Genomic DNA, 27,294 nt, shown 5'->3' on the forward strand with positions numbered 1-27,294 from the left:
AGGTATTAAAATATATATGTTTTGAAAAAGTCTCAGGCCATCTCACTAGGCATTCCAAAGGTACCAGATGACATACAGATGATGGCAACTGTATCATGACACTTGGCCACATCCAGAGTTCTTTCAGAAGGAATGAATCCAACTTTATCATGTGAAACCAGCATGGGCAGGGGCAGGGTGAGAAAATCAAGGAAAGCATAGGAAGCATAAAGGTGAATGCTTCCAGGGCTTCTAAACCTCTTCTTCACAGTACAGCAGACATTACCTGGCTCCACATGTATGTGTTGTAGAGGGCAGTCAACATATCTGGACGCAGAATTTCATTACATCCTTGTTTCAGAAGCATCTTGGCACTAGATTTATATTTTCTCTGTCCATGCAAAGAGCAGTGAAGCACAAAAGAGACTTATGAAGACAGAAAAGAACATGGCTCTATATCCTCATCACCTCTGAGTGAAGAGATGTAGGCACACACACTTTATGTCCCCACACATGCAAGTAGATGAAGACACCAAATATGTTATAATGCCAAATAGAATGGCTGTAATACCTGGGTCAGACCAAAGTTCTTGTGAATGGGGAATAGTTACTCACTTAGGTTTCCACCAGAATTGCCTTATAGAAAAGAAAACATCCCAGCAGTAGAGGAATATGGTAAGGGATCTGCCTTCATTCCATCTATTAAATTTTTCTCTATTTTTGCTTCTGCAACTTAGTTTGCAGCTTACAAACAGGCCCTCCCAAAGGAAAAATGGTGTTTTCCCTTTCGTCTTTACCACAGCACATGTGAGGACACAGAGCATGAACTGGCACACTCAAATAGCTCATGGGCTCTTTGGGTGGCTAGACAGATACTTTGAAACAGAACATCCCAATATCATAGGCAGAACCTATGACATCCTTGCAGCAGACGTGACGACATCTCAGGAGAAATGGGAACACATCCTGCTGGGTCATCCAGCCGGCCCCAGCATAGTACCTGGCTGATCTGGTCGCCTGCCGTCTTAGCCAGCAGATGTCTAGGCTCATCGACTACCAGCTGGTATTTATCTTTCCGCTGCTCATAATCAGCTCTGTATTTTTTCTGCTCAAACATCATATCAAATTATAGCAATAACACAACTTCAAAGCTAGACAGAAATGTCCCAAAATAAATACTCCAGAGACAGAAATATGTCATTTCTAGAAGTGGACTCCCAAAACATCCAGGGTAATAGAAACAGGGAGGCAGAGAGTCAAGCAATGAAGATCACCTGGAGAAAAGTGGGGCTTGGGAAAAATCTATGTATGACCCCAAAATTGGAGTACCTGTTTCCATCTTCACATGAGTCCATTAGCAAGGTTAGATTTTATGGCATCTTATATTGTAAATAAGATACAGATGAATTGCAGGTTTACCCTCTATGGCTGTGAGATCAAAAAGCATGATCCAGTAGTCTTCCAATGCTAGTTAATTTATTTGATTATAAAAAAGAAAGCCTTTCCCAGTTAGAAAAATAGAAGCAAAATATATTGACAGTAATTCCTAGGAAGCTACTGAAAGTAACTTTTTGGAGTCATCCAATCTGGAAGTTTACTGAAAATGAACTAAATCAAATTTTGAATCAACAACTTATTTGTAAAGTCAAAAAATACATCTTTGAATAATCTTCAATTTTAGATATATTTTTCTCATGTTCACATTGTTTTTGAATTAATATTAATCTGTATAAAATCCAAAGTTAGGAAATTAAATATAAGATTATCTAAATGTAAGTAAATTCATAGCTTACTTATTTCAGTTATTTTAAGCCAATTTTAACTTAAATCATTGCAAAGACAGTTCCAGGAAAGACTGGGTAGAAAACAAAGCAATATTTCAGGTTCATGTGGATACTTCTCTGTACCAGTATATGGGTAACATTTATAACAAATTTGAATGCATAAATCACAATTATCGCCTAAATGAAAACTATTCCAATCATTGCTATTTCTGGCCCTTACTAGAGGATACTAAATTAATCTTGAATTCTGGTCTCCTAGCTCTAAACAATATCAAGTATAAGGGAGTTCAGTTGATAGTCAACAAAATCCTTTCCCTCCTGGTTCTCATCACCCAAAGGACGATGTGGCCCAAGCCAGTGCAAGCACAGACAATGATGGCCATGGGGCTGCACACCACTCTGAACTGTTCCTTTACTTGTTCTTATTCATGTTTTTGGTAAAATCCACTGTGGTGATATTATTAAAGTCTTTGTAAATCTTTCCTTTGAATTAATACTTAGAATGTCTTTCTTATCATTTTATGCACTGGGGTTTAATCAGATAACTATGGATGTGTAAAGAGAACTGAATATATTGATAGTTGGATCAAATCATACATACCTCATTCATCAACTGAGTCGCATACTTGAAATGCTGATTGATTGGACAATCAGCAACGTACTTGAAATCTGACTTCGTCCTTTCAAATACCTCTTTATATTTATACTAGAGAGAATAGAACATAGTTACTTGATAGCAGGTGTGATTATCTTAAAAGACATGTCACTTACCTTATCATACAATTGCAATCATTCATTCATTCAGCTAACAAGTATGTGCTGGGTCCTTGCTTTGTCTCCCAAGGCAATGAAGGGTAGACCCACTTGGGTGCCTTGAAAACTACCCCAAAAATATATACTAGCAAGTAATTTCATTGAATAGATATCTATAGATATATTTTATATAACGGGCAAAAATCCAAATTAATTTCTTCTTTCTTTCTTTCTATTATAATAACCATCACTTTATCTTGAAGATATTGCCATGTGGTCTTGAAGGCCTATTTTGGTCCAGTAACTTAAATGTAGTTTTTCAGTATCTATTAAATAATAATATTTTAGAGCTGTGGTTGGCTAGCTATGATCAACCTAGCTTATTGCCTGTTTTTAAATGGCTCATGAACTAAGAATGTATTCTTTTAATAACTTGAAGGGATTGCAACAAATAAAGAATATGTTACAGAATGAATGTGGCCTATGAAGTCTAAAATAATTACTATCTAACACTTTTTAGAAAAGTTGCTGACTATTTTAGACTTAAAAAAACTTAATCCAAATTCTTTATTTTGTAAGTAGGAGAATGGGGCCAATAGAAAAAAGTTATTTGCCTCATGTCACACACCGAATTTGTCAGTTACAATAATCCCACTTAGTAATTGCTACCATATAACTCTTTTTTTTTTATAGAGGCATGTTTTATTTATTTATTTGTTTGTTTTTTTTTTTTTATACATGCACTGGGTACAGTCAGAAGCACAGGAGGGTGAGAGAATTCACCAGAGCCAGAGCGGGGAGCAGAGCAGGCAGAAGGACCGAAGTACACTGCTGAGGGGAGCAGCGGGCGGCAGGAGAGGTCTGCGCGCCATCGCGCCATGTGGGACCCTCCTCCGGTGGCCGGGGAGCAGCCGGGGATCGAACCGGCGCCGCTGAGGCCGCGGGCAGCTTCGCAACCCAGCGCTCAACCGCTGCGCCACCGGGGAGGCCCACTACCATATAACTCTTAATAGCATAAATTATCCAGAGGCATATTAATATGGAGGGAACTCTAGAAGAGGCATGAGGAGTTGCATTGAGATGACTTTTCATCAAATTCAAACAATTGACTATAATCAATAAGGTCAGTACTAAAAAATTCCTAAGGATAGTGAACAATGTAGTCTATAGGATCTAGAAGAAATGTTATGGATGAAAATATGAAAGGTTACTTTTTCAATGCTGAGTATCTCTGTGGGCACTGGAATATGTTGAATGGATATACCCATTTTCCTTGAGTAGATATACCTTGCTGTAGAGAGTCTTGTTCTTTTCAGCCAGAGTGAAGTCAGGAGTATCATAGGCATAGCAACCAATGCCTTTAAGCCAGGTCAGATCTTCTTTATATTTCACCTGGGATTAGAACATCATCAGAGATTTCCAAATAGCAGTAGGTTAGGACTAATACAAGTAGAACAAATAGAAGCACTGACAGATGAAGTGTATGGAATGATAAAGTATTACAGCAATTATATAAGAGAAGTTTCCAGTAATACCGATTTCTGTTCACTTTTTAGTGTATTGTATGGTATACAGAAATTTTCATTTCAACACTAATTAAAGCAATTCAAATTAAACAGGTATATTTTTCTAGAGAAGAGATCATAAGTTTGGTGACAAGATTTTCATATAAAGAAAAAATTCTGTCTAAATGAGCATTGTTATATGTCTTATTTGCTTCATGAAGTAGTCTTTCCAACTAATCAAAAATAGGTTATTACCTAGATAGAGTATATCACTTCCAGACTGTAATATGATATCACACATCTAGAGAAAACATTAGATATATAAATTTAATATTTTTCTCTCTTTCCAAGTTGAAGTTCATTCATCTGGCAATGAGTTTTATAATTTAAACATCCATACACAAGATTTAAACTCTAACCAAGTATTTAATTTGTTTTTATGCCATATTTTATATCAGAAGTCATAGGAAAACATGAATTTATATGTAAAAAAGATTTTAAGACTCACATCACTGACTGCATCAGTAACTGCCTGATGGTGGAAATGTTCTGGGCGATCAGGAATGGACCTCCAGATTCCCAACTGACTCATGTAGTTCTCCTTGTATTTGACCTGTAGTTAAAAACACAAAGACAGCTATAAAGTCACACCAAAGTTTATACATAAAACTCTACTTGTCTACAGAGAATTTTAGGAAAGGAACATTAAAAAAAATGCTGTTGGGTTATTAAGCCTAACACTAAATATAGGAACTGACTTTACTGATGTCGTCTGTGACTTTACGATGGTAGACAATGTCCAAGGCATCCTTCACGGTATGGTATTTCCCTTTGGTTTTTTGAAATGTTTCTTTGTAGCGGAGCTAGAAGGAGAAAAAGCACATGGATTATGAAAAACTATCAAGTTAAATAACTGCACTCTTTTAAGCTTGAACTCTCTTGAGCTGTGTTAGGTTTTAATCTCTTTTAGTCTAAGGGCTCTTTAGAAGAAATTAAAAAGATTATTTCACATCCTGGAAGTGAGAAAGGTCATTAAGAGAAAGTCTATGAAATATGAATAAAGCATGCAGTTTATAATGCAGTTTATAATAATAATGTAATGGTTCATTGCTTGTGACAGATGTATAATTGCAATGCAAGGTGATAACAACAAAGAAAACTGGGCAAATGGGAACTCTGTACTATCTTTGCAACTTTTCTGTAAATCTAAAACTACTTAAAAAGTTTGTTTAAATGGAAAACAAACAAAAAGTTTATTTGGGAGGAGAAAATAAATACCAAACACAACTTTGCTGAGCCCAAGACTCATTAATATACATGGAAAGAAGAAAAAGACGGAGGTTCTAACTTCTGGTGTTAAAATTCCATCTTCAGGAAAGTCCTGACATTTTTCTCATTATAATCTTTATCTTTGTGGTTTTTTAAGGGACAACAGCCTCTGCCTTTAACCTATGAATATCATAGAAAATTCATTCACTCTAACAAGATGGGTACTTCTCTGAATAGCTGACAAATATTTCTTTTTGAGCCGCTGAGCAAATACACAACGAAAGATGACTTTTCTTTGACTTGAAGTTTGTTTTTCAGATGGTTAATCTCCTAAAAGCATTTAGCTCTATTTGTGGGGATAGCCAAGGTAGATAAGCTAAACTTAATGCCAGATACTACCCTTGCCAGATAGTACTGCTGTATTTTTATTTTAAATTCTATTTATTTATTTTTAACTGATGTAGTATTTGGATCCCTCTATCAGATATTGCTGGACAGTACACCCACTACCAACCACCCATAGTCCACCACCATAGTCCATTGTGCTTTTCCCCTCTTTGTTCTTACCCCTCCCTCCCTCTCCTAGCTCTGGATGTTTCACTTCTGTAATCAACTTTCAAGGGTTAGTTTTTATTCTTGTCTTTACTTGACCCTTCATTCGGTTTCTCCATTTTCCACAAATTAGTGACAGCATCCAATATTTATCTTTCTCATTTTGACTTATTTCACTTAGCATTATCCCTTCTAGCTCCATCCCTGTTGCTGCCAATGGCATGAGTTTATCTTTTTTGATCCATCAGTAAATTATGGAAACAACCTAAGTGCCCTGAAACAGAAGAGTGGATCAAGATATGGTATATATAAACAATGGAATATCACACTGAACTGTTTCAAAGTTTAGAGTTATCAGTATTGATGAAACACTAGGAATAGGACTATCCAGTGGGGCACAATGAGCCTGGGGACCAATTTCACTGAGTGGCTACACCAAACAGTGATGATACAAAGGAGGTTGACTTCCAGCAATACTCAGTAGCAGTCTTTAAGCAATAAACATGGGATATAATAAAAAGTCTAAACATAACATAGGAGATAAGATTTTGCAGGCTGTGTATCATTTTCTTAGCTTCTATTTAAGCACATTGCCTTTCCTCTTTCCACCTTTCACCTCAGCTCCAAACAAAAATTTTGGATGAAATTATAGAACTGAGATATTGTGCCAATTTGCTGTATCCCTTCAATTCGTCTGTTTAAAGATCAGTATGATGCCTTTTAAGATGCCTTGATATCCTAGGGCTGTGTTGCTATGTTGAAGGCTTACAAGGTGCTTGAGTTTTGGTCTAGCTTTAAGTTCCAACAATTCTTCCAAAAATTCTGGTTCTGGTAATGGGTATGATGCATTCACAGTTGGGCTTGGAGACGAAGAAGGACTGGCCATCAACCCTGGATTGATTAATGTCACGTCTTCATTAACAGATAAACTCATTACAATTAAAAGCAGTCTTATCTTTGATTATGGGGTATAGAAAATGAAAGTCTGTCCATCCCAGTTTAACAAATGCGTCATTTTCATGATTTAGATGATTGAGAAAAGAAAGCAAACAAACATTTCCTGAGTATCAATTAGGACCCCGGCACACCATGCTAGGAATGTTATGTACATGACCTTGTTTAGTCTAACATAATGATCAAAATTCTTATCTCTACCCCATATGTAAGAAAACAGTCTCAGGGAAATTATATATGGTTATATATATATAGGAGGCAAGTCACAACATAAGGGTTTGAAACCATGTTTAACTGACTCCAAGACCATGATTTTATGGATAAGTAACAATTAGATATCAAATATGCAGGGAAAGATAATAATGAATTACAAGAAAGCCTCATATTTTTGCCCAGAAGAGCAATGACAAAAACAATAGGCTTTCAGCATCTCTCAGCATTATTTTTAGATATTTTGCCTAACTCATACGGTTTGTAGGTTAGTTTTGTTTTTAAACATTTTATTTTATATAATTCTTACATCATTTTTCATCTTTGTACAATGTATGCATTTTCATTTTGGTTATAGTCCCCATACAATTGCACCCCCCCCTTATTTTGACTCTAGTTCTTTCTCTCCCCACCCCTCCCTAATCCCCCCACAGTGTTTTTTTTATTTTTTGCTTTTGTTGTAGCCCAGGACTTTAAACTATGAATATCATTATAATGTCTGCAACACCTTCTGCTTCTTAGGTATTTCTCTATCACAACAGAAGAAAGAAGGAAGGGATGCATACATCACTAGCATTCCAGTAAGCTTTCTTGGCTCTGATGAGGATTGGTGTATCTGGAACCGGAGTGTACTTGTCTTTCATCTTTTCATACTGAATCTTGTACTTTTTCTAAGAAATAAGAAAGAAGGGAGAGACTTAAATCATCACACTTAAATCATCCTTCTCAATTCACAACCATCCTTCTCAATTCACAACCATAGACCCAGCCAAAGAACACAATGTATCATGTTCAGTAAGCCTGCTCTGTTTTGCTGCTGCTGGGCACAATATGTAGCCCTGCGTCCCTGATCAGATGCAGCAGGTAGAGATTTGAAAGAGGAATTTTTTTTTAACCCAGTTTACCTCGCTGACCATGTCCTTCACATCTTTAGCGTGCTGCAAAGCTGTGGTCTGGTTTCCAGCATGATGATGGGGTCTCTCTTTGGTGGCAAGTTCAACATACAGATACTAAATAATTGGAGAATAGGGATCAGATGTCACAGAGGCAATGCATTATATTCTGGTGTTTAATCTTCATTCATTTCTAACCCTTAAATAGGAGGATGGTGTCCATTTATTCTGGGGTTTTTTGTCACACGTGTTTCTTATCATTTGTTTCTCCCTGTGGCTCATCTTTGAAAACATATATGCACTCCAGTTATTTAATATTCTTACTGATGAATGTGGTTCAATCTAAATCCATGGAGAAAGAACACTGATAGAAGAATGAGGGAATTCTGATAGAGCCCTCAGCATGTTTTTCTCCCAATTTTTGCCTGAATGCATGAAATATGGTTTCATTTATTTGTGGAAAATAGGTCCCATGGAATGAATCAAGTGATTATTTTTACTACCTGGACTCCACAGACTACACGTCAATGAAAAAAGTTGTATAGTACTTAGAAAAGAAGGCATGACATTACCTGTTCCTCTAAAACATGACCATAGTTATTAGGGGTCCCCAAAAACCTGCTTCTTGAAGTAAATGGGCACGAGGTTGTATAAAGGACAACTAGGTGATCGGACACACACAACTGCCCCTGTGATGCCAGCCTGACAGGTTTACCAATCTTCATTTATGGATCTACCTGACTCTGAAGCTTCTGCCCTCGCTTGGCTCTTAGAAGATCAGGAGTATCAGGAACTGAAGTGAAGACGGACTTCTGCTTCTTGCCTGCTGCTCTGTACACCAGCTGGACAGAAAGCAGTCATTGTTATCACGTTGCTTTATTGACATGTTTTGTTCTCTGCCCTGATGTCTTTATTGTTTATTTCATAGAAAAATCAGGAACCCTCCCTCTGGAACAATCTCAGTTTCAATCCAATAAACCAATGATTTACTTACCTCTTTAGCCCTCCTTTTCTTTTCCCCCCTTATACCAAAATAAAAGGTAAGATTCAAGATTCCTACTGGGTGCTCGTTTCCATTGCACCTGCCACTCTGGATCCTGTTCCAGTGACTTTGTCCTTCTCCTTCATATCTTCAATTCTCCTATTTTCACAGTTCTTTTATTTCATCAACAAACAGCCTCAAGTCCCTTTAGTGACAGGTTAAGTATCCTTACCTCACTTAGATGTGTCTTTAGTTCCTGCACTTTTCTATATTCTGGAGTATCAAGGACCACTTGGTACTTGTCACGCATCTTCCTTGCTTTATCAGTATACAGGTAATTAGACTTAAAGAAACGACAATTAAAATGCAAGTAGATTAATCACTTCAGCAATTGCATGTCATGGTCATACGTTTGTCATTCAAATAGCTAGCATGTGTGAATGGAGCAAGTCCCCTGTGTATTCTGGATATCATCCCAGGCAGGAACAAAAACAATTGTCATTTAATTCAGCTCACCCTCTTTCATAGAAGGTACAGATCAGCTTAAATGGGTCATGACTTATCAAGTAGGTTAAGGATAAATACCCCTTAAAAGTAGCTGCAGGCAAATATTCCTACTGCCCAGCTCCTTGAGGTTGTGCTAGGGTGTGTGGAAGGTGTGTAGAGTAGTGACTGTTATGAAGATGTGCTCTCACCCAGAGCTTTCGCAGGTGCCGGGAACGGACCATGTCTGGAGTATCATACAGGAAGCAGCCCAGTCCTTTCAGGATCTGCAAATCCTCTTTGTATTTAATCTGTGTGGCAGAACCAGAAATATTGATGGACATGGGAAAATGTAAATCAGGAACAAAAAGACAGTTCAGTGAAGCTTCTTTATTGATGTAGCCTTCATTTTGGTTCAAAATGTCTACCTTTTACTTTTACTTTACTTGTACATAAATAAATAATAGGGTTTTTAAAATTTAAATCTCTAAACCTGAGCTGAGATGTGAAGACTACTATATTGTTAGTGTAGTAGTATACTCTACTAGCATAGATTGAAGGTAGTGGTCTTTTAGAAGAAGGAACCATCCAAAGAGAAAAACAAATGACAACAGGATGTTGTTAAATGGGGAGGGATTAGGGATGATCAGGGAAAACACTTAATGTGACCTGGATCAAAGTCACTAAGAGGGAGGAGCTGATAATGATTCAGTGTTGAATGTGAAATGATGGTATGCTCAGCACTTCTTGTATTTCCTAGTGGTCCTTTTAGCATTTCCATAGCTGGAGAAATGTGGGGTTCTACTGCCACACTATTTCACTTCCAAATTGTTCAGAAGTACTCAAAAGAAAAGGCTATTTGCAGACTACCAGCTGACTTAAATGCTTCCTATTGGAAGCCTGCCTCTTGGTAAGAGTCTTTCAGAAAGACCCCATGTATGCTTACATCACTGGTGATGTCTCCCACGTAGCGACAATGGATCACTTGCGGTGTATACGGCAGTGAGATCATGTGGCCCTGCATCTTGAAGAAGTCTGATTTGTAGATCAACTAAGAAAAGTCCAGAAACACATATTATTAGAGACAAAATGATTGAATTTATCTCTGGGTTCCATGGCCTGTCTTTTCTCCTAAAAAATACCCACCTCACTGACAGCCTCTTGTGTCTTCTTGACTTGGCGGATTTCAGGTGTGTCTGGAGTTGTGTGAATCTTGTCTTTCAGTTTGTGGTATAACTCTCGATACAATCTCTAAATTGAAGGAAAAGCCATTCCAGGTGTTTAGTGCAGCATTGACAGGACATCTATTGACTAATTGGCTATAAATACTTGACATAAAGAGCCATAAGAAGAGAGATTAAAGATACAGAAAGCAATTAAGATTGGGAAAAAGGAGAAAAAGTTTTTTTTTTTAGCTGAAGAATTTTGAGCACAAAGTCTTTCACTTTCTATTAGATAGCTGAGCAGTAGGATTAGGTATATAAATAATGTAGAAAAGCAGGGTCAAGAGTCAGGCTAAAATGTAATGTTAATAAAGATTTTTGAAAGCAAATATCAAAAGAAGGAATTAATTTGCATTATATTGGAACTGAGTTTTCAATGGCATTACCAGGTGTAGAAAAACTTTGCCAAAGTATATCAGCATAAAAATGGTGACAAAAAGGACCCTTTTAATCCTTGCTGATGTGCAAATTTACAGTTAAATTAAAATAAATTCTTAATGCACTTCAAACAAAGCCATGGTCTTTGAAGCTCAATAATTCCCTCACAAAATTAGAATGCACAGTACCTCACTGGTGACATTATTGACTCTCCGGACATTGACAAATGGAACGTCATTGGGTCCAAGTGTGTACCCGTTTGCCTTGATGTGTTCATAAACTTCTTTGTACTTGAACTGCAAAAGCAAAGTCAGAGTGAGATCAATAACACATAAACAAAGAGCAGCATCATAATTCTCAAACAGAAAAGAACCATCACTTTCATCTGAAAAGTACTCTTAAATATTAAACATAAAGTAGTCATTGACAAAATTTTGATAGTCATCCAAGTCTTGAAAATTTTTTTGTTAGCAAACGAAGTCAGGTACAGAGAGGGAAAAAACTGAATGTCACCTTGATGACTCTGTCAATAGGCAAGTATGCAAAATGCAAGAAAAACCTCTTTAACTACAATATCGCCAGGAGATTAGGAAAGAAATGAGAATATTTTAAAGACTGATGAATGACTTTAGGAATTGAGTTTTCAAATAAATTAGATTATCAAAAATGTGACTCTGCTTTGGAAACCATATTATGGGGACACTGGCTATTGGGTTTTGCCTGACAAGCAAGTTTGGGTACCAGGACTCTGTAGAACATTATGGAAGGAAGAGCTTATTCTTCAGCTGATGGTTAGTATGTGGTATGGCCTGTAGGTTAGGGTTACTGGGTTAGCCAAAATTTCTCTTGCGCATGGGGGTAAATGAAATTGACTCCTAACCTTGAAAAGTGGGGAGGTTAGGATCATTGCTAAAACCTTGGCAAGTTATCTGACATTTACATGACAAGGGTGCACATAGAGGGTAAGTAATGAGGTAAGTATCAGAGCAACAGCTAGGAGAGAAATTTTTTCTTTTCAAAGGACCATACACTGATGTTAAATCGTCTGCAATGAAGAAAGGAAATTGCAGAAGGAAGATAGTGCTATTGCCACATATCAGAAAGACATGCATTTCCAGCGTGCGACTTGGGATGGCTCAGGAGGCTTCTGCACTGTGGGCAGGATGACACCAAATGTACAGCACCCCTAGAACATCCACTGTCACCTCACCATTGCTCCCATTATTATATCTTGTTGAAACTTCAGGATGTGATTGGGGAGTGGTAGTGAAAATAAGCTATTCATGAATATTAGGATCCCCATTTCCACATCAGACCCCATCTTAACATGGAAGACACTACTTACATAACTGCTCATGTATTGGGTATCTTTGGTATGTTTGAAGTGAGGAGTGTCAACTGGAAGCCTATATCCTGTGGGCAGGTAGCGCAGGCCAGATCTTCGGTACAGATTCTGCAGGAATGAGGAGGAGCAGATTCAATGACACCTACATAAATGACCTGAGTTTTTGACACGTCACATGAAGCTCAAATTATGTTATTGATTAAATATTTAATGTACTTCTGCTCACTGAATTGATTTCAGAAGAAATTAAATTCTAGTAGTCAATGAGTCAGAGCACTCTCAACCCATTGTTTTGGAGAGCAATTTTAGAGTAGGAAAAAAAATTTCTATATGCATGGCATCTACAAGAATTGAAAAAGGAAGAGAAAATGGGCAAACAACTGCCACCTTGGTTTTTCACCCCACTCTTAGGTGATATTCAAGCTATCATCCATGCCTGAGGTTATTATAATTACAAAGCACATCTTTGGAATCCCCTCCTACCCATTAACAGATCAGGGTACTCATATCCTCTGCCGAAGGGGGAAAGGAGTCTCTGTCTATGACCATAATCTGTCTGTCTTTCAGGGGCACTCTAGGAGCAAAAATAACATTTAAAATATTAAAACAAAATTGCTTTAAACATTCAATACAGAAGAGTAGCATTAGAGATTGAGACCAAAGTAGCACCCCCAGGTAATAATATTGCCAGGCCACTAAATGCATGAGTGGAATTCTGTTTCTTTTTTTTCTGAATTCCAGTAGCAATTTATAGCTTTATCATCTATTGCTAATAATCTTTTATATCACTATGTCTTGTTTTGTTATTTTGATTTTAAGTTTTTTGAGAGAGAGCAGAGATAGACTGCCTCTCTTCTTCGCAATTTGTAAACTTTGCTCCAAAAATGCCCAGGGGCTAGCTTGACTGCTGATGATAGGATGCTGCCAGCTGAGAGGGAAGACAAACAATGCTGGATTTTGTTTTATTTTTTCAACTCATGTGAACAGAAGAGCATTTTCAATTTGCAGTGTTGGGCTCAGAGGATGGCCACACTGAGGATGCTTCTACAGACACAATGGCCAGGCCCTCGTAGGCTGTGTCCTAAATTTCTGCCCAGTCCTCACAATTTACCTCACTCTGCAGCTTGTATGCATGAATGGCCCGGTCTAGATCCACTGTTTTTGTAGTTGGAGCCACTTTGCCTCTGATGCTGTGCACGTAGTCATAGTGGTAGACAGCCTGGGGAGCAGAGATGTGGGGTGAGTTGATGAAACTGCAATAGCATTGCTAGCAAGAAGTCAAGTAAATGGAAATCCAAGTCCCTTTAAAAAAAAAAGTAGCCTGATCTCCCTGCCTTGAGAACTCTCTCTGATATATTGGGTTGTCTGAAAGTCATGATGCATTTCTTCTTGAAAAACTTAGGAAAAAATGCATCATGACTTTTCCGAAAACCCAATACTATTGTGCCTTGTCAAGTAGGATCAGAGCACATCACATTGAAAAATAAGTGGAGGAGGCAGCTCAGACACAAGAAGAGCTCAGCACTAAGAGTCCAAAAATAATGTCATGATGTTCTAACTCACTGCTGGGATTGAATATATACTTATTAACCTGTGGGGTCAAAAAAAAAATGAGGAGGTTTTTGTCTGTTCTGCCCACTTTTGTCTGTCATTGTGGTGTGTGCTTTCCACACACACTCCTGTTGTCCATATAAGGACACTGAAGTTTAAATGTTCTCCCCAGACCTCACAGATTATTGGTGGTAGAGGCTGTACTCCATCTACATCTCTAACGTCAGAGCCTACTTCCTTCTCAGTCCACTGTAGTAGCTCTAATTTATTAGAAAGCCTAGAGAGTGAGACACAAACTATTGTTCTGGACACAAGATACAAAAAACAACTCTGGAAGCTCTAAAACACCAAGTATTTCATAGACTTAGATTGCTTACAACTCTGCCCCAGGGAACATCTTGATGAACACATCAGGTTTTAGGAAATAAAAGTAGAATCTTAAGTACTGTCTAAGGCACCAACTCTGGTTTCCCAGTTAGAAAAGGCCAGGCACAGTCTTTGGCTTTTGTCACTATTTTCTAAGAGGTGGCTCTGTCTTTTTTACTGCCCATAATAACTTCCCCAATTGTACTTACATCACTTATTTGTTTCCCACTTTGGACAGCCTGCACATAGACGGGTGTATCAGTGACTAGCTTGTAGTCATTCCTTGTTTTCTGTACATGAGCTTTGTACTTAATCTGCAGAAAGGAATAAAATGAAGTTCGGCTAAACCGCTCACCATATTGGAAATTGCTGTTTTTCAGAAAGGGTTCGGTTGCTTTTTAACTCATTACATTGGCATTTATATTCACTACCACTTATTCAACAAACCAGGATATATTTGAATTTTATGACAATCAGCATAAATGCTTATGGTCAAATAGAGCTTCTAGAGTCTCCTACGAGATTTGACAACTGCTCTTACATTCTCACTGAAATCTTGATGACAGTATTAATTTGCCTAGCAAATACTGTTTACAAATAGATAATGTATGAGCCACAAACAAACAAGATTTTCCCAGAACGAGAATAGTGCTAATATATCCAAAGTAGCCCAACAGGTGGAAAGAAAAGCCAGCATTTCCTTTATATCAGAGGATAAAATACAGTCTGACTGCACTATTTAATAGCAATGCCAAATGCATTCCTGAGAAATGACTTCTCTCTGTTCCTTACCATCTTTCTCCAGGTTCGCCATCCTCAACACCACTTAAGACAGAGACTATGACAAAGTCCATACTTCATAAAATCCCCTTGACTCTAGACTATACAGAAAAGGAAATATACTAAACAAAACCAAAATAAGGCAGACTCACATCATTGCGAAGATCATAAGCATGTTTGGCATGGAGAATTTCAGGAGTGTCCCAGACATAGCAACCAATGCCTTTCAGCCAGTTGAGGTCATCCTTGTACACAATCTAGAGGATTGCAATAGATGGAGATGATCAGAAAAATAAAGTTGAAGCCTAACTTTAATAACAAAGCCACTTTGTTTAACCCAAGATGACTGCTGAACCCAAGAAGACTTCGTGGAATCAGAGGCAAAGACATTATGTAATGAAGCCAAGAGTGCCATGGAAACACAGGCACACAGCACCCTGCTTCCAGGGTGCTCTGATATCCAATCAGATCCATGGGTAAACAGGAAAGCAGCCCTGGAAAAAGGCTGAGGTGAAGAAATAGGTGAGTCTGCTTCTCTACAGGGAGAGCATATAGACAAGGAGGGGTACCCATAGAAACAATGGACTTACATCACTGATCTGATCTGTGACTCTCCTCACATGATCATTGATTTTCAAGTCAGGGTGGCAAATCCACTCATGGAGATGCAGGCGGTAATCAACCTCACTGACTTTCTTCTGAGAATCCTTAGCAGTAACCATTTCTACCATGTCAGGCACGATGTGGATTTTCATCTTGTTGTTTTCATAAACTGATCTGTACAGACGCTGTGATGTTAAAGCAACATGCCAGTTATACAGGAAACTGTGGGGCATCATGGTCACACATGCCTCTCTTACCCCCCAGTGAAGTCAGCAATCATCTGGGGACAGTGTAGGGACTGTACTTTTTTGATTGTTTCTATAGATTTGGTGGTGGCATTGGGGACAGGGGTGGGCTGCTGGAATGGGGAAGCAGAATGGGGTAGAAATAAAACTTAAGATTTTTCACATATGCCAAATCTGGGCCATATGCATTGCTTCATAGAAATGCTCCAATTTGTAATACATAGCTATTTTACTTGACTTTAATGTGAAGTAAGGTCTTTGGGATTACTTACATCAATGTTTAATTTGCCAACTCTGAGGCACCGGGCTGTATTTGGATCATCTTCAACACTTTTTGGTAAAGTATAAAGAGCTTTGAACTTTTCATATTCCTCCCGATATTTGATCTATAGAGAGAATGTACAAAGGAAGAAGCACAGTTTTGAAGAGCAATGGATTTATTGTGTTAAAACAGTATGAGATTTAATGGGAAGGACTCAACTCTGCAATCCAAACAACTCAGGGTCACTTCCTGATCTTATCTCCTCATCTGTACAGGTAGAGATACAGCTCTTGTGCCTACCTCATGGTGATCCTGAAGTTTAATCACATTTTATCTGAAAGTACTTTTTTAATGACAGAAAGATATAAAATTTTACTGTTTTAAAAGCTCCTATACCTATGCTTGTACTTCTATTGCTACTCAGTGAACCCATGTTATAGCTTATGCAATATTAAAATAGTTTCATTGTGTGTTAATAGCATTGTTTTTCTTAGCCATAAATGAAAAAAATTAAAAATTGCTCAGGAATGTCTTTGTTTTTAAAAACTGACAATCTGGTGCTTAAGAGACACAACCTTGTATCATAGTTTCAACAAGGTTTTCAAAAAATACAATGCAACCAACTTTGATAGGAAAACGTTTAGTTCTTAAGCCATATTGCCTACTAATTAAGGCTCCATGATTTCATGAATATAGTTCAGCCCCTCACAGAGACTAAGATCCAATCACTTAGCACATGATAGAAGAGCAATTTAATCGACACTCATAGGTGCACATCTTTATAAAAAAAAAAAAGTGGGGAGGAAAATATTTATGTCAGAGTTTCTGCAAATCCCTTCCCTAATGAGAAATAAACCAAAATTTCCATCAGAATTTTCCAGAACATTAGATAATGTGTTTGCATTTATCCTATCCCTCAGATATAAAATAGGTAGTGTTCAAAGGTACCTTCTTTTTTTTTTTATAAACAACACTATTGGAATCCTCCTTTGAAGGATTAACTTCTCTAATTGTCATTTTAGTCCAAGAACAATTCACTAAGAATTTGCCTCTTCAATTTTTGCCATAACTAAAGGAAAAAAAATTTTGCTGAGCTTCCTAAATCTTATCTACAAAATTCCTCTTCCCAATAAAATTTTTGCTACTTTGGTTTATCTATTTGTAGATTCCAAATACAATTGGGTCTGGGCAAAATATATATATTAATTTTTCCTCCAGGTAAAAATTTAATTTCATATATGGTCTAACAACATAGTTTTTTAAACTACACATCTGTGGACCCATTAGAGGGTAGCAAAATCAATTTATACTGGGTCACTATGATTTCAAATAAATAAAAAAATAGGTTTTAAAATAGGTTTTAAATAATTAGAGGGAATTGTCCTTTGTGTAGCAAGAAGCACTCTTCTGTAAAACATTTATGTTAGAACTCACATATACTTCAATGATTTTATGTGTATGTTTATCGAAGTTTGTGTGAATGTGTGTTGATTTGCAATAAAGAATTTTTTTTTTTACTTGACTGTGACTGCGTGGATCACAGTCAAAATTGGGTTAAGAAATACTGATCTAAAATATATAATTCAAGGATTGAAACAACTGCAAAAGCTAATTGGTTGAATCCAAGGATGTAAACCCTCCAATAGTAAGGGCTGACTATAAGTTACAGGTGGATCTTCTATTTTGTGGGGGTAAGTACACATAGCCTCCACATTATTCAAGGGTCAACTGCATATTTATCCATACCATCTGTAGGTAGGTAACTTAAAAGGTCACATCTGTGTCTCTGCAAGTATTTGTGATTCTCCCTGGACCCTTGAAAGGAAGAACTAAGTCCACTGGCTGGTGATGATAAGCATCTAGAATTACTTGCTATGTAATTACTATGCCCCTGTGAGAGTGCTGGGGGTACTTCTTGGAAATACATGAAACAGCCAGAAAAATTCTGGAAGCAGACAGCAGAAATGGTAGAGTGTGGAGGGCTGTCACATTTGTACTTGACTTACATTGCTGGCCAGATGTTTCTGGTTCTTAGCATGTGTCAGTGACACACTGTTGGTAGGGATGATGTAACTGGTGGCTTTCACTTTCTCCCAGGCATCCTTGTACAGGTTCTGTAAGTGTTAAAAAATCTTTTTGTGAACACAGGAAAAAAATCATTTTGGTTTGGCTTCCAAGTACTGCATTATTCCTCCATTTCTGTCTTTAGACACTCCTTAATAACCTCCAGATCTTCTAACTCTGTAGTTAGAACCCTAAAAGAATGAACTGGTCTTATTCCATAACCACAATTTTCTAGTCCATTATTTTGTTCAGTATATAGTACTTATCATAGCTTGACAGTTATCAGAATTTTTGGTGCCGTATTCATGCCTATAATTCTAAGAATTCCCAGAGGATAAAAATCAGGAACATTTAAAAAAATCTATTCCTTATTTTTTTGTAGCTTGTAGGAGCTCAAAAAGTGTTGCCACTCCTAGGTATTTATTTACCTACTGGTATTTATTTATGGATACACAAAAACCTCTATGAAGATGTACACAGCAATTTTATTCATAATGGTCAAAACCTGGAAACAACTCAGATGTCTTTCATGAATGGATAAACTGTGGTACATCCTCAGAGTGGAATACCATCCTGCAACAAACACAATAAATTACTGATTTATGCATTGATGTGTATTAACTCACAAGTGCATTTTTCTGGGAATTAAAGAAGTGCTCAGAAGACAAAGCAACAGGGCATGTCAAATGAGTCACCTGTAAGAGCTCCCAATGAACAAAGCTGAAAAATTTGAGCAATAAAATAAATAATAATAGTATTAGACTATATCCCTTAAAATAAAGATAAATATGCGCTCATACTGATATAAAGAAACCAAAGGTAGGGATGGAACAATTGTTCTTTACAGGATTCCAAACAATAAATGTATGGGAATGGGGGAAACAGAAAATCATTAGTAGGTATATTCTACAGCATAAATGTGGCAGGGAAGACCCCTCAATGGATGTTAAAATGTCTGAAAGTTTAAGGAAAATCAGGGTATTTGCATAGATCCAAAGGGTCTCCTGCAAGATATTTGCTAACAGAAAGGAGGGAAATTGTAAGTACAGTGGAGTAGCTTTGAAGAGGGCAATTTAGCCAAGTTATCTAGGTCCACATCATGTTAGTGACATCACATACCACCTGTCACTGAGAAGGGCATATCACCAGCATTACCCTTGCCAAAAATGTACACCCTTAGTCTAATCATTAGAAAAAATATACAAACAAACTGAGGAACATTCTACACAATAACTAGTGAGTATTTTTCAAAAATATCAAGATCAGAAAAAGGCAAGGTAAAATTGAGAAACAATCTCATTGTTATTGACCAAAGAGTCATGTCAACTAAATGCAATGTGGAATCCTGGCTTGACAACTGGAATAGGAAAGTACATTAGTGAAAAAACTGGAGAGAACAAGATAAAATCCAAAATTGGCGTTATAACAATACTGATTTCTTAGTTTTGACAATTGTACTAAAATGTATGTGGGAATTCCTCAGTATTTTTGCAAACTTTCTGTAACTCTAAAATTAATTCAAAATGAAGTTTTAAAAATGTGTTTTGAATTAACAGTTCAGAGTTGGGGGGAAGTGCCTTTGTTAATCTGAAAACCCCTGGCCATTGGAAAAGCCAGAGAAGTTTAATCAGCAAAAGTGCTTTAATGATATTTGCCTGCAAGAAAGTAGGGTTGCTGAATTTACATCAACTGGGTGAAAGAGTGCAACGTCCAAATTGGAGTTTATTTAATTGTAATTAAGAGGACAGATGAGATACATAATTTGAATGAGACATTTTCAGGAAGTTTCAAATTTCCTTTCAGGAAAAATACAGAAACACCTTTTTGGGTAGAGCGTCTATTCCTTTTATTCTTTTATGGTCCCCAAAGGGGAAAAAGGTAGTTCAAACTTAAGAAAAAATTTCAACTCACACTGCTATATAGATCCTTCAGATTCTTGATTCTGTCATGATCCACTGTTTCTAGGACTGTTGTATATTTGTCCTTGATCTTATGGTAATTTTCTTTATATTTCACCTAAGACCAAAAAATGGGTTATTCCTTTCTATTGTTTAAAATTGTATAAAGATAATAAAGCTTTGTCTTAGAAGACAAGTCTAGGGAAGACATACCTCACTGGCATTAATACCACTTTGAAGAGCAGTCACATAAACTGGTGTATCTGTCACCATATTATAATTTTGTAGATTTTCTTTACCTTCTGCTGTATATTGTATCTGTGAGGAAAAAATGTCATGTAAATGGTAAAATATAGGTCTGGATCAGCTTTAGTAGTTTGTACCAACTAAGACATGCCTTTATTTCTGGGTTTGTGATTTAATTCTAACAAAAAGGCTATAATCCTGCAGACCACATGATTATTAAAACTAATAATTTCTCTTAACCAAGATCTTTACTGGGTCTGGATCTTTACTGGGTCTGGATCTTCATTTTATTGTGTTTTTCAAATCTGTTTTTCAAATTCCTAGCAGTGCAATATTCTATTAGTTTGTCCTATCAGAGCTGAGTTTCTGCTGCAGAATTTTCCAAATACTTGTTTTTTTTACTTTAAGCCTATCTATGGTCAAAATATGCATTTGCATTCTACTTTTCACTAGTTAACCTGAGTCAGCTAAGGCATAGGTGTTTGAAAATAGTTCATTATGAACACTTTCATGTTTCCAGATAATTTTCTGTTATAAACATTTAATGCCTTAAACCACAGGAGAGACTCAAACTAAGAAGACCCAGTATCACAGAAGATCATCAGAAAAGATTTTATTGGGCAGGGGGCCTATGGCTCTCTATAGGAAAACAGAGCACAGATACAGCCTGGCTCTCAACCCCCCACCCCGAGAACACCAAGGGTTCTACTAACTCAGAGTGAGTTAGTCCTTCAGAAACATTGAGTTACCTGACTCTGTAGGTCATATGATTTCTTGGCAAGGAGGATCTGGGGTGTGTCCCAAACATAGCATCCAATGCCTTTCAGCCAATTCAAGTCATCTTTATACACATTCTGCAAGAAAGAACCGTGAAAGGCAACAAGTACTAATTGAATTTACAGTGGAACATTTGGATGACTTCCTAACTGTTTGTGGCCGTGCTTAGTGGTCGTAGGGTGGGCATCTCAACAGCTGGAAGGTCTTTAATACCCTGTCCTAAAGAACAAGTGATCAAGGCCAACATCACCGGCTATTGACATCATGTACCACCCACAATGTCAAACACCTCCTCTCAAGGAGACTAGTAGATAAGTTTTCGTCTAATGGCAAAAAGATTAAATATTTGACATAGGTGTTCCATACTTGGAGAGGATTCTTACAAATCATGGAGTGGTTACTTAGCTATTTTGTGTTGAGGAGCAGCAGGGTTTATAGATACAGGGGAAACTGGAGTGTGGAGGACTGAGCAGGGCTGGGTGAAGCCAGTAACCAAGCAAACTGCAGAAAGGACATCTTACATCACTCAAGATCTCCTGTGCATTTCGGGCCCTTATAATGTTGGGCTCTTCTGGAAGAGATGTCCACTGATGGAAGTAGTTTCGGTATTCCAGGTCACTGAGGATATACTGGCACCTTTTAGCCAACACATGGTTCATCATATCATTGGGGATATGTACATTTGCTTTGGTGTCCTCATAATCTTTTCTGTAGTTCAACTAAATAGTATTTTTAAAGAAAGAAATAGGAAAAGAAGTAAAATGTAAATTTTTCAGATCAATCTCTTTTAGAGTCCAGTTTCCAATATAATAAAAGTCAGAACCTTTAGAATAAATTTAGGTTTAAAAATAATACTTGGATATATTGCTTCTTATTTTAAAATCTCCCATTCTTTTATAACACAGGTAAATAGTGACCTTTGTGTTTTCTCTTTTTTCCAAATACAGAGTCATCAAGTGAATATAGGCTTACCGCACTCCTCATCTTTTGGAAATCCAAAGAGTGAACCACACCAGGGAATTCACTGATTTCCTTTCCAGCCAGGTAGTGTCCCTTCTGCTTCTCATACGTCTCTTTGTATTTAAGCTGTGAAGCAGAGACAACATTGAGAATCACTGAGGTTTTCTAACTTAATCCTTGCTCCCTAATAAAGACTCTGAAACTTCTGCAATGAAAAGTCCTACTGACCTCACTGTTCACATAGTCAGCATGCTTGGCACCAACGATGGGGATATAGCGTTCATCCAAGGTATAACCATAGGCCTTGGTTCCCTCCCATGTTCCTTTATACAGTATCTAGAACAAAGAAATATGTGTAACAAATGTTTGCATTCAACATCTTTGAGATAGCACCAAAAAGAAAAAGGTAAAATCAAGGCAAAAATTTGTTTAAACTCAGATTTAATCTTTATTTAGATCTGTGCGTATGTCTACCAAAGAACAGGATAGTCATTTAGCTTGTTACAAATTAAATCTATAGATTCTGAGGCAATCTATAAATCTACATAGAATTTAACTATATTTGTGGCTGTGATAAAAGTGAAAACAAATTTGCATAAAGGGAATCACCAAGGACTGCTTTCTATTGGTATACATGCGTACACACTACACATACATATGCAGCATCCTTTATACTTTTAACCTGAATTAAAATGCAACAAAAATAACAGATCTCCTTAAAAGTTCAGTTGATCACAAAATCAGCCATGAGCATAAATATTAAAAGAATTTCAATTTGGAACAGTGCCTAACACATAAAAGAGAACTTACGGTACTATGGAGTTTTCCCATGTCTTTGGAGTGGTTGATATATGGTGTATCTGGAGAAAATATATACTTGCCCTTTATTTCTTTATTAAATGTTTCTTTATATTTTACCTAAGAAGAAAAAACAAAATCTCTCATAACTATAAAGTAATTGTTATTTTAAAATATTTTAATTTAGTAATTTATTACCTTAAATAGTAAAAATGACTATATTTAAACTTTCATAAGATCTACCTAGAAAGATAATAATATCAGTCTACATTTAGAGAACAAAACTAACAATTGGTTGAATTCAGTCCATTTTAGCTAATGAAATAGAATAATTTGGACATGAAATATAGATATTATTTAAAATTGCTAAAATTATACAACCTACTAGTGACTTTTAAAACATCCCTCTAAGGTAACCCTATTATTTATACCCCCTCCTTTTTCTTATAAGCAATTACCTGGAGTTAAGCAAATCCATTCAATGATAGACAACTAACTCCCCAATCTATGTGCCACATTATACTCAAAGCGTACTTACATCACTTTGATTGACTGAGTTAATCTTGGCTAAAACAATCTCTGGAGGGTCCACCACACTTGTGAAGTTAGGATAGTTGTCAAGAGCATCTTTCTTATATTTTATCTGCAAAGAAATAGAGGTGATTAAGACAGGCCTCTCCCTCCCCAACAAAGCTGCCTACCCTTACATGGCAAGTAAGGCATTGAGGCATGAAGTAAGAACAGGCTTTGCATACCTGATTCACCATTTCCTGGTTTTTAGTGACCCTCACATAGTCCACAGAATCCAGGGGGATCCAGCCAATGCCTCGGAGCCACTCCAGGTCAGCTTTGTAGATATTCTGAAAGCAGGCAGAGAAATAAGATGCTGATATAATTGACGCAGATACAGCATTTCAGGGCACAGTGGCGTAGAAACAGTTTTTTTCACAAACTTTTAAAAGATTCTTTCTCGCAGCTATTATTGCACTGATTTAATCATTTCATCTGTTGATCTAAGATACATTTCTTGAGCTTGTTACTATGAATGAGGCACTGTGCTAGGTATTTTGAGGTATAAGTTTAAAGAAGGAGTCTATTGTTGAGACAAGTCATTTACAAAGCAGAAAGTGGTAAGTGCTGTGAGAGAAGGGAGCTGTTACTTTCAGCTATGAGTGTATGAAAATATTTTTCCAAGAAGGTTTTAATTTTAGATGGATTTAGCATATTTAATTATATAGAAATATGTAGGGCTTTTAGACTACATAAGGAAAACTACACAAATAAATAATCATGTATTATGAGGTAGGAGAAGGCTTCCCTCCCTCTCTCTATCCCTCTCTATCTCTACCCTCCCCCCACACCTGCACTCAGGTCCTGGGTTCTCTGCATCCACCCCACCCAAATGGAGAAGTGGTGCTAATCTGATTCAAGTTCAAAATGGGTCCTTTTGCTGTAGCAACCGGTGAGGCAAGAGGTCCAAATAACAGCACCTGTATTGAGGGCAGTCTTTGACTCCTGTTCCTATGATGAAAAGACTCTGGAAGGGTTTGCATCTCTGTGTACCTGAGTACAACATATTGATAGATACATTGGGTTTCTATTCCCTATGGACTGCTAGTAGCAGGTAGACAACTTGATTCATGCTTCAGTGCCAGATAGCCTATTCTCTCTCCTGTTTACCAAAGCTCTAGGTCCTCAGGTATGTTCCTCTTTTGCTTTGATTCCTTACAAGCTGCTCCTTCATATATACTTTGGGGAATGAGATAATATACAAAGCAAGAATGGCACACTCCTAGGTCCTTGACTATATTGTCTTCAATAACTGTCAAAATCACAGCTCAATCTCAGTTCTCATCCAAGTCAATTACTTTAAATTAGTGGTTTATTTCCCATGCAAATATGAGTAAGGAGTTGCTAATGCTAGAGATGGCTCAAAAGTTGCAGATTAAAAAAAATTAACTTTAACAGTTATTCAGAAAGGCAGTCAATAGGGAAAGCTATCAGTCAAGCACTGCTACCAAGTTTTCCCTACTTCATATCTAACTTTAATTCCCTTCAGGGAACAAACTAAATATTTATGGTTCAAAGTTTCAAAGACTAGTGTTTCCAGAAAGCTGCTTATAATTCCAGAAAGCTGCTTATAATTCTTAGAGTATACTGTATATTTCTAGATAATTAAGAAATAAAAATCACTTACATCACTCTGTAGGTCATAAGCCTTCCTTGCCTGAATAACATCATTTTGGTCAGGATGACATATCCATTGGTGAAGGTAATTACGGTAATCAATATCACTGACAAGGGACTGCCCCTGTTTGGCGGCCAAGACTGATACCATATCAACAGGTATATTGATTTTGGTCTTTGTTTTATGATAGTCCTCTTTGTATAGTCTATCATTCTGAATCTGGCCTGCATGCTCAAACCAAACCAGTTTAGGATCATCTCTCATCGTCGGAACACCAACATAATGACCTTTTTGTTTTACATGTTCAGCTTTGTATTTCAGCTGGAGGGAGGAAGAATATAGATTCCATTAGCATTGACAAACACATAAGGGAAAGTGGGCTGTGAATATCAGAAAATTCAGTTGCCCAGATTTTTGTGTTACCCCCTCCCACCCAGAGTAAATAACAAAAAGCACTTAAATGAGCACAGATGGAGAAATATTAATATATAAACAAAATTTCTTTTCTAATTCTGGCATGATTTTATTTGAAGGCTTAGAGGTTTTAAGGAAGCCAGAAAATAGAAGAAAAAAGTAAAGAACTAAAACAACTTTTAAATAAATCAAGAAAAAATAAACAAAACACCCTAACCCCATGAAAAGGGACCAGAGGGAGCAGTAATATCAACCATCTCCAAGCCCAACCAGGTCCACGGGGCAGATGGGAACACTCTAAAGTCCTATCCCTTAGCATAACCAGGTTCCCTCAAGAACAAGGCCAGTCTTTGCAAAGCACACTCATATAAGGATAATTACCTCGCTCTGAACATCACTAGAGTGATGGGCATGAACAAACGGGATAGCATCTGGAGGCAAAATGTAACCTGTGGCTTTTTGTTTCTCCCAGCCTTCCTTGTAGAGGTACTAAAAGATAGAGAACCACAATTAAGAGTGAAATCTAGGGTAAAGAATGGAGGGCTAGACCATGTGCATGCATCACCTGCAGCTGTATGATGGTCCCCCATTCCCATGCAAAGACCCAGCATCTGGGTAAAATCCTACCTGGTCCAGTATCCGGGCTGCCTCCTGGGCAGTGTGCAGCAGAGGGGTTTCTGTGAGGGTGTACTTGGATTTGGTGTCATTCCAATTTTTCCTGTATTTAATCTAAAAATAAAAGACCAGGAACTTGATGTGAAAAAAAACATAAAGTCCAAGCATATGCTAGAATCACTGTTTGCAAGCTGAGTGTAAGCAGGGGAAACAGGGGGAATGATATTTTCATGAACGGGCGTTTTAAAACAACAGCTATGTACTTACATCATTTAGGATCTCACCACTTTGCTTTGCTGTCACATAATCAACTCTGTCATCCACAGGAGTAAAGTTGAGAGTTTCTATTTTTGTGCGATATTTTTTCTATGGGAAAGAATATATATTTTAGATAGTCATAGCCCTTGGTGCTGTTTGAGTTCAGAAAGCCTACTCTCAAGGATCTCTCACTAGAAGAAGAGTAAATTCCATGTTTGAATGGCATCTTCTTGGAAATTTGATATTTGTAACATTTTTTAAATATAAGCGTTGGTTTCTCATGCTTTCCAAAGATATTAAAGTAGTAGGTTTGCTTAGCACACAAAGTGATGTAGTAAATCATTATGTAGATCACAATACTCAATACATTTTTTCAACTGGACAAACTTATCCCAAATGTATTGTTGTTATTTACAAAAGAAGTTTTCCATTTCTACAATTTGGAGCATCAGTGAGTGTCCTGTATATTCTATTATGGATGTGGTTCCATAACATTTAATAGGGGAAGCATTGGATTAACTGGGGGAACTGTATGTCTGACTTAAATGATAGCAACTGAACTGTTATAGTTGCTAATAGATAAGGGCTGCATTTTGGCTTAAGTTTGTGCATTTTTTGTTCAGTTTCTTAGAAAGTGTACTGAATAGAGGATAAAATCATGGAATACCTCACTGAAGATATCCGCAGCATGTTTGGCATGATTGACAGAAACGGAATCATTTGGCATCCACCCAATTCCACGTAACCACTCCAAGTCAGCCTTGTACACAGCCTGTGAAAACAAGGTGAGGATGAATCCAGCAATCCTTATCACATGGTACTATTAATTTTATCCACTGGTTGATTGGAGAAATACAATTCAAGGATGACATGCTCAAGCAGCCAGGCAGACAATATAAATTAATTAGGAAACCAGATTATATGACAAACTTGGTAACATATTTTCTATTTAAAAGGAA

General features: G+C 37.2%; 1 protein-coding gene across 1 annotated transcript in view; it reads right to left on the bottom strand.

Annotated features, from left to right (window-relative positions):
* NEB (nebulin) overlaps positions 1-27,294 on the bottom strand; it is a gene marked incomplete at both ends in the record, with an annotated part of 193,074 nt that overhangs the window by 36,812 nt on the left and 128,968 nt on the right. Inside the window, 34 exons of the mRNA XM_084236383.1 lie at positions 980-1,084; positions 2,365-2,469; positions 3,804-3,908; positions 4,530-4,634; positions 4,780-4,884; positions 7,573-7,677; positions 7,912-8,016; positions 8,637-8,741; positions 9,114-9,224; positions 9,577-9,675; positions 10,311-10,415; positions 10,511-10,615; positions 11,154-11,261; positions 12,311-12,418; positions 13,422-13,529; positions 14,437-14,541; positions 15,160-15,264; positions 15,598-15,795; positions 16,128-16,241; positions 18,124-18,231; positions 20,093-20,197; positions 20,293-20,397; positions 21,075-21,179; positions 21,624-21,821; positions 22,075-22,188; positions 22,291-22,398; positions 22,873-22,980; positions 23,399-23,503; positions 23,616-23,720; positions 25,058-25,369; positions 25,844-25,951; positions 26,090-26,191; positions 26,345-26,443; positions 27,003-27,107. Coding sequence (XP_084092509.1) covers positions 980-1,084; positions 2,365-2,469; positions 3,804-3,908; positions 4,530-4,634; positions 4,780-4,884; positions 7,573-7,677; positions 7,912-8,016; positions 8,637-8,741; positions 9,114-9,224; positions 9,577-9,675; positions 10,311-10,415; positions 10,511-10,615; positions 11,154-11,261; positions 12,311-12,418; positions 13,422-13,529; positions 14,437-14,541; positions 15,160-15,264; positions 15,598-15,795; positions 16,128-16,241; positions 18,124-18,231; positions 20,093-20,197; positions 20,293-20,397; positions 21,075-21,179; positions 21,624-21,821; positions 22,075-22,188; positions 22,291-22,398; positions 22,873-22,980; positions 23,399-23,503; positions 23,616-23,720; positions 25,058-25,369; positions 25,844-25,951; positions 26,090-26,191; positions 26,345-26,443; positions 27,003-27,107 — 3,993 coding nt within the window. The remainder of the gene's footprint in view (positions 1-979; positions 1,085-2,364; positions 2,470-3,803; positions 3,909-4,529; positions 4,635-4,779; positions 4,885-7,572; positions 7,678-7,911; positions 8,017-8,636; positions 8,742-9,113; positions 9,225-9,576; positions 9,676-10,310; positions 10,416-10,510; positions 10,616-11,153; positions 11,262-12,310; positions 12,419-13,421; positions 13,530-14,436; positions 14,542-15,159; positions 15,265-15,597; positions 15,796-16,127; positions 16,242-18,123; positions 18,232-20,092; positions 20,198-20,292; positions 20,398-21,074; positions 21,180-21,623; positions 21,822-22,074; positions 22,189-22,290; positions 22,399-22,872; positions 22,981-23,398; positions 23,504-23,615; positions 23,721-25,057; positions 25,370-25,843; positions 25,952-26,089; positions 26,192-26,344; positions 26,444-27,002; positions 27,108-27,294) is intronic.

Source organism: Talpa europaea, assembly GCF_964194135.1.
Source record: "Talpa europaea genome assembly, chromosome: 1".
Classification (NCBI taxonomy): domain Eukaryota; kingdom Metazoa; phylum Chordata; class Mammalia; order Eulipotyphla; family Talpidae; genus Talpa; species Talpa europaea.